Below are 12,660 nucleotides of genomic sequence, written 5' to 3'. Positions count from 1 at the left end.
CCATTTTATTTACAACTTAAACTGATGTTGACTTTCGCCTGTTTATTACTCATCTAAGTGTGAATACTTGAAGGCTTTTTTAGGTTTGACTCGAGAGCCGTAATTACTTTCTTCAGCGTCGGCAAAAGATATCTCATTCTGTGAAACAGGTGTTAATTCATCATTCTTTGGAACAGTTTTAAAAGTGGTATTCTTGGCAAGCTTTGACAAAATTGGACTTAACCATTCCATATCCTTGGGAAGGAAAAATGATTCATCCTCCACGAAAACTCAGAAATGGCATCAATATAATCTTTTCTGAGGATTTTGAGGAAGGTGGTATTCCTGCTCTAGCATCAAAATCAGGAACAAACGTCTCCTTTGTTAATGCACGTTCACCAACGAGAGTCCAAGGTCTTATCTCAGTGACAAATTTATCATCACCAAACATAACCTCCGTCTTTCCGTGCAGTGTTAAAATAGCAAAATCACAAATCTTTCCTTTTTCGAATATCGATGTAGTGTTATCACTTGCTTGTTTAAGTTCTACCACTTCACATTTGTGAAGCAATCTCAATAAATATTCGTCAGGAAGTAATCTGAATGTAGTAGAGCTTCTGCTCAAATAGGAGCCAATTGTAGCGACTTGGGTTGAGGATAATTTAGATGGAATTTCAAGTTTAAAAATATGGTGTGGTCTATTGACATTCTCTTTGCTGTAGTCAATATCATTTTCGTCGGCAATCTCGTCCTTAATGATTTCTTCAATTACGTCCTCAAGAGTCACAATACCAAGTATTGTGTATGGTTGCTCAGAGTTATGTTCTCCAGTATTTTCTTCATGTACTATTGCAATGTGAGTTCTACCAGTTTTGAAAATTTTTAGTATTTCATCACAATAGGTGTCAGGAAACACTTTCAAGACTTCTCTACCATAAAAAGTTAGAACTTGGGAAATAGGCAAGGCTTCTTCAGGATTGATCAAAATCAAATCCTTTACATACAACATTCCTACAATGTTATTGGCATTTCCTTTAAAGATTGGAATACGAGAGTGGCCTTCTTGCCAAATTTTTGTCATTGTGTCAACATCAAGTTTGCTATCAATGTCTAACATGTAAACCTTTTCAATAGGTGTCATTGTTTGTCTCACCGAGGTTTTGGAAAAATCAAGAGCACCACCAAGAATTTTGGCTTCGTGTTCTGTTAAGTGATATCTTTGATCAGATGTTGAGAGTGAATATTTACAAGTTCTTTCAATTCTGTTCTTTGATACAATGTTCCGTGTCCAGACCCCAACATCCAGTCTAACACTTTGCTAATTGGCCATGCAATAATAAAAACAATAGCAATCAAAAGCCAAACAAGCCAAAACAGAGTACCACCAATCGCAAGTCCATATCTTGAAATTACTGCTTGAGGAATAACCTCTCCAAAAAATAGAACAAATGTGACTCCAAGAATAATTGCTACGTATTCTGGAACGATCTTGTCCAAAACCAAGGGAAGACATTCAAAACACAAAGCATTCCATAATAAAAGTGTTACCAACAGTAGGTGGTGATGTCTTAAAATAGGAGCCAATCTTACAGCATATTTCTTCTCTGAATCTGTGCCTGTGGTTCTCAAAATATCAAGTTGCATTGGATCAATAGAGAGAAGGCCGAGAGTAAAACCCGACATCAAACCAGCTCCTCCAACAAAGAACAAACTTGCACAAGCATAAAGAATGTACTCATACCAAGTTAATGGTCCTTCTTCCTCTTCTTCTGAGTTAGTATGTTTGGTTCCGTTGTTGGTAGCATTTAAATATTTATCGCAAAGGGTAGCGAGGTCTGAATCATTGGATTTGGTAGAGTAGGTGTTCATCAATGATGAGGGATATTTCATAGTTATGGCAGTTACCACATGTTTGGTGTCTTGTTTGACATCATCAGAAGCTAACACAAATAAATTATCGGAATACAAAGAGAAAACACTTGTGAGAAGTAGAATCACAATCAGAACGGATGTCATGGAAAATACTAATTTCTTCTTCATGATGCTGCTTCCGTTCAGTAACAGCAATTGGGAAGGCTGTGTCGGCGATGGTGCGTGATCCAAAATGACCATTTTTTGTTGTTGATGCTTTGATTTTTGTTTTTTGTTGAACAAGAAGAAGAATTTGTCTTCTCATGCTATCCTTTTATTACACAATTGGAGTTGCTGAGGAAAAGTAGGAGGTGTTTGTTGCACAACGAGCGAAGAATCTTCTCCAGGTTCAATATCAAGGTGAGGCGAGGAGGGTGATTCACATCTGAGAGTTCGATTGGATCCAAATTAGATATTCCACTCGAAGGTTCCTCTTGTTGCTTTCTATTATTCTCTTCAGATTGATTCAGAGCAACGGTTGTACCTCTTCTAGGTCTTGCTTTTGTTGAAATTTAATTTCATGCATCACAAATTGAATTGGATTATTTAAGAATGGAAGATGGAATGGCCAGAAAATCAATGCCACGCAAATGGTAAACGAACAATAGGGTATTGCTTTAGCAAACGGATAAAAGATATAAGTAGCAACATCCAATCCATACAATCCAACTCCCAATACCTCAATTAAAACTCCTGCTGCAAGAATGACACTCCAATGGTTAATTTAACCATGGTTTGTTTTTGTAATTGATATTGTTCTGAATTATCAGGTACTAATTTTGCTTTTTGTCTCAACATGTAAACGATAATGACCACCGTTCCAATACTTAAAAAGAAAACAATAGCGGTCGAAATACCAACCAACGGAATGGCAATCGCTGTGGTGAAGGTTTTCCTTAACTTTTCCAAATCACTGGCAATAGTAGGGTTGCCAGTGCAGCGATCGACAAGGATGTCACTGGTGCCAAGCCACAAAATAAGCAAATATTTCCAACAACAAGTAGCACCGTCATGGTTATGCAATTATTTTACGATGCTTTTTTCGATTGACCCAAACCATGCATACCTTAAGCCATATGGGAATGATGAAACTGAAATTGAAAGTGAACCAAAAGATACTGATATAATCAAAGAGTCTTCGTATGTGTAAGACCACTGAGAAACTAGCATAATCTTGTTGTAAATCAAAGTAGTGCTGGGCAATTGTAGAGCCTTATGTTTGGGGTATAATTTTGTTCAAATTATTGATGAAACAATTCTCGAATTCTTTTGCTTACCTTCAGCTGGAATTCGAATAACAAAAACGCAATGACTGTATGTAACAATATGAAGAAAAACACTCTGTTTTTGGTTTTCTCATCGTTATTCCATGAGTGGATCAAATCATTGAGCTTGCTGCGTGCTCCTCGGCCACAACAACAACCGCAACAAATCAACACGCACGCCCGAATTAGAAAGTTTGGAAGTAGATAACAGTGTCTTTTGAAGTAAACCACAAATACAGGAATAAGAACGAGGATCATTGCCATGAGTGTGATGGAGTCTTCTACTAAACTTGCAATACCTTCATTGCGGGTCATAAACGATATTTGATTATTGGAATTGTTGGATTGAAGGAACGAATCCAAGAGAGGTCAACAAGGATCGCTGTTATGCGTGATGAAATTACTCGATGACATTTGTAGCAAAGATTTGTTCGTTGTTTTCAATGATTTTTAATGAAAGGACGGTCCTTGACTTGTGTGTGTTTTGAGCGTGTGGGTTGTTGTTGTTTGCTTGTTGAGCTGTTACAAGTCGTCGAATGTTTTGTTTGTTTTCGGTCTTGGTGATAAAAACATGATGTTGACGGAAAACTTTCCTAATCGGATGTTTGTTTAGATCAAAAAGGTTCTAAACCTCAAATGCTTGAGGTTCGGTTATTCCATCGCGTGGTGTTGTTGAATAGTATTCACAGGCTCTTGATTCGACATGTGAGGGAGAGAAGTCCATCTCCACTTGTGTTGGAATTGTCAAGGTTTCGAAATTAGAGGTTTTTTCATCCAACTCTTTTGTTGATAGTTGACACGAGCCGTTGCATCTTTGATGTATCTCGGAGATTGATTTCCTTCCATGTCCATCTTTCCAAGGTCCATGGTTGTTTGACTCTTGTTTTTCTGCTTGCTAACCGCTGGGGTCGAATGTTCAATGACTAAAAACTGAATGGATTCCTTAATATCGGAAGAGATAAGGCCAAAAAATCAATGAAACACAAATGGCAAAGGCAGCATAGGGCAGAGCCTTTGTGATGGAAAAAAGTAATAAGAGGCTACGTCTAATGCATGAAGTATCGCACCTATGGCTTCCAATAAGATACCTGTTGCGAGAATTACAATTCCTGAAGTGAGTTTGATGATGGCTTGCCTTTGTTGTTGATACTGATCCGATTGAAGATCTATTTTCTTGTTGTTACTGGTCGTATTGCTAGGTTGTGTTTTCAATTTAGATCTATATTGATGGGAAAGCATGACAACAATGATCACGACCGCTGCAATGCTCATAAAGAAGACAATACTTGTCGACAGCCCAACCAGCGGCAATGCAATATAAACAGTGAATGGCTTTTTGAGCTTGTCCAATCCAGAAGCCCAATCCTTTCGTATCAAACCAACCATAGCAAGAGATGTTATGGGAGAGAGCCAACGAGTGCACTCACGTCTGCAACAATGAGTAAAAAGGCAACAGTAAACCTCATGAATTTTCGTATACTGTCCTTGTTGATCCAAGATAAGCAAACTTTCAACCACAAAGGAATGATAAAGGAAAAGTTTAAGGTATACCAGAAAATACTGCAATAGTCGAATATTCTTCTGACAAGTACAGCTTTGATGAATGGGTCCGCCTCTCGTTTCCACTCAAAGTAATGCTGCATGAGAGTTGAGATTTCTCCAAATATTCGAAAAACAACAAAAGAACACACAGCGTTGAGCAGTAAAAAGAAGAATACTTTCGCTTTCGTTCTCTCATTACTGCGCCATCGCTGTACAATTCGCATTCGTTTTTCCGTTGAACAACTTGCGAACATCATTAACAACATAAATTTCCATATCAAATAACAGTGTCGTTTGAAAAAGACAATTCCGAGTGGGATGAGAACTAGAAGCATGAGTAGTATGGAAACAGCATCTTCGCACAAGCTCACAATCACCTCGTTGGGGCTCATGTATGAAAAGCCAATTACTGTTGTAACATTGTTCGTAACATTCTGAGAAAAAGAAGTCTCGCTTCTTGTTGTGGGTAGAAAATCAAGAAGAAGCAATAATTGTTGTGTGTTGACAAGTGAAAGCATTTCTTTTATACTCGTGATTATAAATGCATCGAATTGTGGAGCTATATCTCGATTATAAACCGGCTAAATGACATTGAGGTTGGAGATATTAAGGAAAGTACTGAAGAAATGACTGGATAGCGAAAGTAAACATGCACTTTCAAGTGTTGACAACAACAAACTATAAATAGTAATACCTAGGTGACAAATTTTCAGTTCAAACAACGCGGCAAAGTTGTGTTTGAGCTAAAGGGATTGTCGTTGACATGCTGCAACGGAACTTCAGAAGTAAAAAATGCTGCACATCAAAACCCTACCAGAAGAAGTACTTGAATTTCATATATGTGCCTTCCTTGATCTTGGTTCTGTAATGGCCTTATCTATGGCCAATAAATTCTTGCATGAATTAATTTCAAAATCAGAAGTGATCTGGAGCAGACTTACTGTTCTTTCTTCATCATGTCATCCCGATGATGATCAAGCTGAAAAACTATTAAAATATTTGGTACAACAATTACAATTGACAGATCTGAAACATTGTCCTCTATTGAACGATCAAGAATTATTGAATTATTACAAAAATAAGCCTAATCAGTTCATATTTCATTGGTTCAGACTCTTTTCATTTAGTATTGAAGGTTTTCAAAAATATGAGCCTTCTTTGGATGAAGTTCAAATTTCGAAAATTCTCTTCACCAACAGAAATCATTCAATGAGAGTCATGCATACAAGGCTGTGTGGAGATTGGGAAACTTGTGTCGCCAATAAGAAGCTCGAGCGAGGAATTACATATTACTGGTGTGTGCATTTAACCACGTACGATGAAGAGAATGCAAATAATGCATGGGCAGTACTTGTTGGAGTTGATAATTTGCCAAATCAACCTAGGGATCAAGACAGTTCTTCCATGCATTACTGGCTTGGACGCCATCCTTCAAAAGGTTTTGGGTACTGTGTTGCCTCTGACAGTTTCAATAACAGTTATAATGCAGCCAAACTTAACAAACAAGGGGATGTGATTGGTGTTGAGTATTTTCATCACCCCATCCTTAATGAAGTTCGAATGAAAATTTATGTCAAAAATGGATGTGAGGAAAGAAACCATTCGTTTTCGTATAGAGACACGAGGGATGGTGATGATGATAATGAAACAGAATTGACAAGGAGTCAGAAAAACGAAATAACGTTTAGACCAGCTGTCTCAGTCGTGTCAAGAATGTCTGTCTCAATCTTTCCATGGGACGGTAATGTAGAAACTCTGAAAAAATTCGTGTCTCAATGAGATCGTGTCATTGATGATTTTAATACTGTATTAATATAATATTATATAATGTCATTGATGATTTTAATACTGTATTAATATAGTATGTTAGTACAGTGTATTTATTTATCAATTTTACTCCGATTACAAAAAAAATGTCCTTTCTATCCTCACAATATCAACCTACGAATGATCAAGGAGCATCATCAAATAGGAACCAATCGCTCTCAATGTTTCAGCCAACGTTTTTTGAAATTATGACTGCCAACGAATGATATCTGGATTGAAATCTGCACTCCGATATGTGCTAGTGATGGCAGCACAACGAAATTTTAGATATCTACATTTTGTTTCTTATTATGATGAATACTTTGCACTGCTGCAAACAATGATTGAAAGACATTTTCTGTACAATTTTGATTCATCATTTGCGGAGCATTTATTTGGATTGAAGAGGATGGACTCGAAACAATTTACCGTGTCAGAGATGAATCAACAACAAGGAAAAACCAGTTTTTTAACAAACAAACAAAGAAATGAAAGCTTATTATGTCTTGTTTTGATTCCATATCTAAAGACAAGTTGGAAAATTATTATATTGATTTAAAGAGAGATGAAATACTGTCTTCAAGCGATGCTATGGAAAATGAAAGTGCAGTGATACCATACGAGACAACAATTGCATCAAACTTGGTAGCAAATTCAAACCCTTGGAAAATAATCAAAAGATATTTTGTAAAATTGTGGCCATATATTAGTACCGTTTATGAGGGCTCACATTTTGTCTTTATGTTTTTATACCTTTTGAAGAGCAATTTCAAGTATCACAATCCTTTCATGTACTTAATTGGACTATGTCTCAAAAGAACCTCTCCTAACGAGCACTTGCAACACATGAAATTAATGTACACAAAAAGAAATAATTTAATCAACAGTTTCAAGAAGCGTGGTGGAATAATTTTTGGTTCACTGTTAGGATATATTGTAAACCTCTTATACTCTCTCTCGGACTACTCGACCCATTTATTACTAGCCATTGCCTTTTTATTTAAGTTTTTCGAATGGTACTTTAATAATGAATCATCATTGGTACCAAAAGGTAACATAATCATACCTTCACCACCAGAGCAACCTGAGAGAGCTGTCGGTGGGTTAGAGATACCAAACAATTCAAGACATTGCCCAATTTGCAAGAAGGAGAGACGAAATGCTACGCTGTTGACAGTGTCTGGCTTTGTATTTTGCTACAAGTGCATTCAGACCCATCTTCAAACACACCAACATTGTCCAATCACGCATATCGAATGTTCCAGCTCGAATTTGGTAAAAATATTTGAAAATTAATTGACGCTGCACAAAAGGTTTAATTCTAAGGTTTAAGTGATTTGGAAATTAACTCTGAGCATGCATTGATTCGCTGTTGGAGCAAGGCCAGGGATTCCTTTAAATCAGATGATTCAGAAGTGTAATTTGAATATGTGGAAATAGAACTGTTCCAATCATCCTCTGTTGACGATGTTGCGATAAGATCGTCTTCCATGACATTGATTCCATTCTCCATATTTTCATAAATAGATTTTTGACGATCGATTGCCTGCAGTAATTTGTCGTAATCTTTCATTGAGTCCTCCATGTTTACGTATGTGAACGTTTTCCTCTTTTTGGTTTCTTGTTTTGTCTCTGTATGTTCTTTAGCACGTTTTTTAGGTTCTTCTAATGGTTTCACATCCAGTCTTATCACTTTTGGAATTTCATCTTGAGGTATTGCAGAATAGTAGCTTTTTCCTTCATCTGCTAACGCTAAGCCTTCCAAGAAGGAATTTCCGCTTTGCTTCAATATTTTCATTATATCTTTTTCAATTTTTTCAAATCGTGTTCTTGTGAACAAGAATCCATAGAGTGGATCTGCATCAAAAAGCATATCCAAATGAATCTTCAAGAATAATTCAAATAGCTTAAAAGTAGCATGTGAATAATTTCCATCTGCAAAATCAGTTGCAATATCTGCAACGTTGATCGGGTCAAAAGAATCAATAGGGCTTAATCCTCTTCTTTTTCGCAGTACTTGAATGTAGTTCAAGCAATTTTTGGCTAGAATCTCCAAATCACAATTGTCATCGCTATAAAAATCAGTGGTGGTATCAATAATAGGTAAGGAGAGATGTCCAAGAAGTTCTTTTTGCAATATTGCATTTTCGTCAGTATTCCAATTTTCCTTCTCGAACTCAGGAATAGGCCAATTAATTTTGCGCGTTCGTTCCACTTCGTTTTGGACTTGGTAGCTACAATTTCACATACATAATTATAGGTTAAAATAAAATCTTCAAGAGGAATACTGTGTCTATCTTCTTCAGCCAATTCTTGCAACAGCTCTGTGATATGATTTTGGGAACATTCTTCTAATAATTCACGAATAGAATATTTGTGAACGATGGGAGGTTGTGGAGAAGTGTTTGCAAGCTTACTAAGCATGTCCACAAAAGTGCGGTTCAGTTTTCTAACATTATCTTCTGATATGTTGTTAGAGATGTTTGATATATCCATTGACTGACACATGATGTGGCTGAAAACTGAGCTAGAGTGCTTATTTAGGATTTGATGTACTCGTATTTGTACCTGATCTTCGGATACTCCATGCTGTAAAAAGTTTTCTTTCTCAAACAGTACAAGTATGGGTATTCTTGGGCTTTCCATCTTTGAAAAAAAGGAAACAATATGTTTGTTCATTCTGCTTTCTTCTATTGCCCAATACTTATCAATATTTATATTTTCAGTCACAGTATGTAAAGCGTAAATGATTGATGAAGTACCTTTGAAGGGAAAGGTACTCTTTTCAAATGAAACTGAGGTATTAAATTGTTTCACGCAAATATGAAGAGATGATCGTTTCTTTTTTGGATCCAACTCTGTCAATTCGTCTGATAGAATGTCATTTCCTTCGACTTTGAATTTAGATAATGTAATGATTGGTTCATAAGGGTCATGTATTTTTGAACTGTCACTCAAGAGTTTTTGGACAGTCCAAGCTTGCAGTGGATCATTGATATCATCTACGATGAGTACCAACTTCCAAAAGAAGTCAGAAAATATTTTGTACTGGTTTGTAACGTTAGAATTAAAAACAATAAATCCTAAATCAACTCTCTTGTATAGTTGATCGATTAGATGGGATCTTATTTCTTCTGCATGAGAATCTAACATGGCAACATTGTCTAGTACCATAGCATCAAAATTATTTTTCACGTATCGATGAGATTTCTCGATATGAATCTGTCTTTTTTGCCGCAATAGCTTCTTTTGCTCAGTATATTGTTTCCATGCGTCAAAATACTTTCTCAATTTTTCTCTATTGATCTCTTCTTCAGTTTTTTGAGGAGGTATAACAATTGGTGGTGTTACTATTGGTGGTTGAGGTTCTGCTGGAGGTGGTGGAGTAAACAATATTGATGGTTGTTCTCTTGGCTTGACCACCTCTTCAGGTAGTTGTACAGCGATTGGAGGTTGTACAATGGGAGGGGGTATTATTGTTGGTGTTTTTGGATGAGATGGAAACTTATGAGCTTTGGGAGATTTTGGGAAAGAAGGAGTTACCTGCTTTGGTGGTTGAGGTTCTGCTGGAGGGATAACAATATTTAGGGTTTTCTCTGGCGGAGTGGGAATGAGATGAGAGGAAATGGGAGGAGTTGTAATCTTGTTGTCATGAGGAGTAATTGCAGGAGGAGTAATTACAGAAGGCTGGGGAGGAATTGTTACAGAAGGAGGTATGGGTTGTATGGGTCGTAGTGGTGATGACGGAATTGGTTGTACTTGCTGTTCAGGAGGAATTGGTACAGGAGGTGTCTCATGGGGCTTTGGAGGCTTGCGAAAATTTACCAGAGCCAATGTCGATCGTTTGATTCTATAAACTTTCTTTTCAATAAATAAAGATTTTGTCTTTGCAATTTTAGATGGCTCGGTGAATGTGGTATATTTGAACAATACAGAGTCATCAAGTGTTGTAATTCCAAAACAGTTACAGTAGTGAATACATTCATCAAAACTATCAAAGAGCAATATGTGCTCCAATTTTGAAATTGGATATTTTGGAAAATCATCAATGGCTCCCTCGAAGCTGTTCTTGGTTTTTGCATTCAATGTTCTATTCATTGTCTGTAACGCACTCTTTCTCACAGTTGGAAAATAAATATGCATGATACATGCATTCAAGTATGTAGCCTCATCAACAAGTTTAAAAAATCTGCTATAATTATTAGTCGAGAAAGCATCGAACACTTTGATCGCAAAATTAACTTCAGGTGAGTTTAAAATGTCATTAGGAAGACTCTTTAGACATCTCATAACCTCTTGATCTGAAGAAAGTCTGTTCAATATAAAATAGCATGTAAATTCACTCTCGTTGGGACATGAAATTCCACTCATTCTGAGTTCCGAGTAAAACTCCTGTAAGCTCTTTAAATAGTTGTTTAAGAGCTTTAAGTTTTGATGAGCATCAAAATCTTCTTCTTCTGCCAATAAATGGTGGCTCATAATATGAAATCTAGCAATTATTTCATGTAAATCCACACTTCTTTCATCCCTAATATGCTGAACAGTCAAATCTTGAGCAACAGCTCTTGCTCGATCTCTTATGAATAGAAAAACTTCGTGATAACTGGCATCATCTCTGTCCAATATTTCATTAATGAGATAATCCAATGATTTACGTAAAATATGAGGTGGTCGTACTTGAGAGGCAACAGGTACGGTACCTGCAGCAGCTCTTTGATACGCTTTCACGCAAAGACTGGGTTCAGCTTTTGCATATTCATGTCCTCGTTCGTCTACTAGCCTTCTTGAAGCAGTTTCAAATACGCTTAATCGTCTTTCTTTTTCTCTGTTGTTGACCTCTTCATCGGAGCACATTTTGTAACATGTTCCTACCAAATGTTTGGTATCTACAGGATACTTTCTGGACCATATCTTTTCTCGTATCTTTTCAGAATAATCTAACTGATTGAGGCTTTCTTGCTCTAAATTAGGTTGGCGTTGTAAGAAACTTGCTTTTAACTTTTTGTATGCCACCTCCACCTCTTTGGATCTTTGAGTAGGTTGTTCTTTCTGTTTTTCAACAATTTGTTTTTCTGGAGATTTTTTGTAAATGTTCTCCACTATTTGCTTGTTAACAGAGACTGGAGAAGTTACCAGAGACTTATCTCCTTTATCATCCACAATGATATTGAAATTTTCGAATTCTCCCTCTTCTTCAGCCTCTTCTTCATCCTCTTCCTCATTTTCTTCAAATTCACCTTCTTCATATTCACCTTCTTCTTGTTCCTGCTCGTCAAAATATTCTTCTTCTTCTTTTTCGTACGTAGAAGTTCTTACTTCTTTTTGTAATTTCTCCTTTGGGGATTCAGCAATTTTCGGCGATGGTTCAGAAAAGTATGAACCAAATCCAGAAAATCCAGCAGGTAAATTAAATAAATTTTCTTCATTGAGCTCGTACGGTGTCGATTGAACGAAAGATGAAAATGCAGAAGGTTCATATTCAGATTGAGGTGGTGGAATTTTGTGTGATGTAAACTTTCCAGTGCCACGAGGTTTTGCATGTTGTGAGTATTGTGGCTGCTGATCAAACTGCGAATAAGAAGAGCTACTTGCAGGCTTAGCCGTTGGTTTACCTCGGTAAGGTTTGGTGCCTCTCGTTTTTGGAGGTACATTTCTTTCAACAGCTGGCTCTTGAGTTTGTCTGGACTGCTTAAAGCCACCTCTTTTTCCTCGATTGGTTGATGTAGTAATATCTTGTGTTTGTCTTGACTCTTGATAACCTCCTCTTCCTCGTCCTCGTGTAGTACCTCCTCGGTTTGATGATGCTGATTCGGCAGAAGGTTCTGTGGTTTCTCCTCGAAATCCACCTGGACGATATACTCCCCTGCCTCGTCCTCTTCCTCGTGCTCGTGATGGGTTGGATGATGAAGTGGCGGCTGTGGTTGTTGTTGAAGTTGTGGGCCGTGATGATGCTTTTCCTCGGCTGGAAGAAGAGGGTACAGTTGATGGTGAGTCTCTTGGAGTGTATGTTGTGGTTCGGCTTCCTCTTGAGCCTCTTCCGCGGTGTGGTCCTCCTCTGCCCCGAGTGTTGCTCCCTCTTGCTGAAGAAGAAGATGAACGGGATTCAGAAGTTGAAAACATTTTTTAAATATTATTAATATATTTAATTATCGTTTTG

At 37.2% G+C, this 12,660-nt stretch overlaps 5 protein-coding genes across 5 annotated transcripts; 1 reads left to right on the top strand and 4 right to left on the bottom strand.

Annotated features, from left to right (window-relative positions):
- Window positions 1–253: 253 nt before the first annotated feature.
- Window positions 254–1,120, bottom strand: C9374_002737 (uncharacterized protein; the record flags this gene model as incomplete). Its single annotated transcript, XM_044692187.1, has 1 exon — window positions 254–1,120. The coding sequence occupies one exon, from the start codon at window positions 1,118–1,120 to the stop codon at window positions 254–256; it is 867 nt and encodes a 288-aa protein (XP_044550283.1).
- A 65-nt stretch (window positions 1,121–1,185) lies between these two features.
- Window positions 1,186–2,091, bottom strand: C9374_002736 (uncharacterized protein; the record flags this gene model as incomplete). The annotated part of the gene is made up of 1 exon (XM_044692186.1): window positions 1,186–2,091. The coding sequence occupies one exon, from the start codon at window positions 2,089–2,091 to the stop codon at window positions 1,186–1,188; it is 906 nt and encodes a 301-aa protein (XP_044550282.1).
- A 483-nt stretch (window positions 2,092–2,574) lies between these two features.
- On the bottom strand, window positions 2,575–4,541 carry C9374_002735 (uncharacterized protein; the record flags this gene model as incomplete). The annotated part of the gene is made up of 4 exons (XM_044692185.1): window positions 2,575–2,848; window positions 2,957–3,102; window positions 3,168–3,245; window positions 4,200–4,541. 4 exons carry the CDS (start codon window positions 4,539–4,541, stop codon window positions 2,575–2,577), a joined length of 840 nt encoding a protein of 279 aa, XP_044550281.1.
- A 948-nt stretch (window positions 4,542–5,489) lies between these two features.
- Window positions 5,490–6,476, top strand: C9374_002734 (uncharacterized protein; the record flags this gene model as incomplete). The annotated part of the gene is made up of 1 exon (XM_044692184.1): window positions 5,490–6,476. The coding sequence occupies one exon, from the start codon at window positions 5,490–5,492 to the stop codon at window positions 6,474–6,476; it is 987 nt and encodes a 328-aa protein (XP_044550280.1).
- Window positions 6,477–7,824: 1,348 nt separating this feature from the next.
- Window positions 7,825–12,623, bottom strand: C9374_002733 (uncharacterized protein; the record flags this gene model as incomplete). The annotated part of the gene is made up of 2 exons (XM_044692183.1): window positions 7,825–8,670; window positions 8,754–12,623. The coding sequence occupies 2 exons, from the start codon at window positions 12,621–12,623 to the stop codon at window positions 7,825–7,827; spliced, it is 4,716 nt and encodes a 1,571-aa protein (XP_044550279.1).
- Between the last annotated feature and the right edge of the window lie 37 nt (window positions 12,624–12,660).

The sequence above is a fragment of the Naegleria lovaniensis genome (assembly GCF_003324165.1).
Source record: "Naegleria lovaniensis strain ATCC 30569 chromosome Unknown tig016, whole genome shotgun sequence".
Taxonomy (NCBI): Eukaryota; Heterolobosea; class Eutetramitea; order Acrasida; family Naegleriidae; genus Naegleria; species Naegleria lovaniensis.
The sequence above is the reverse complement of the archived record's forward strand: the minus strand, read 5'-3'. Positions and strand labels throughout refer to the sequence as shown.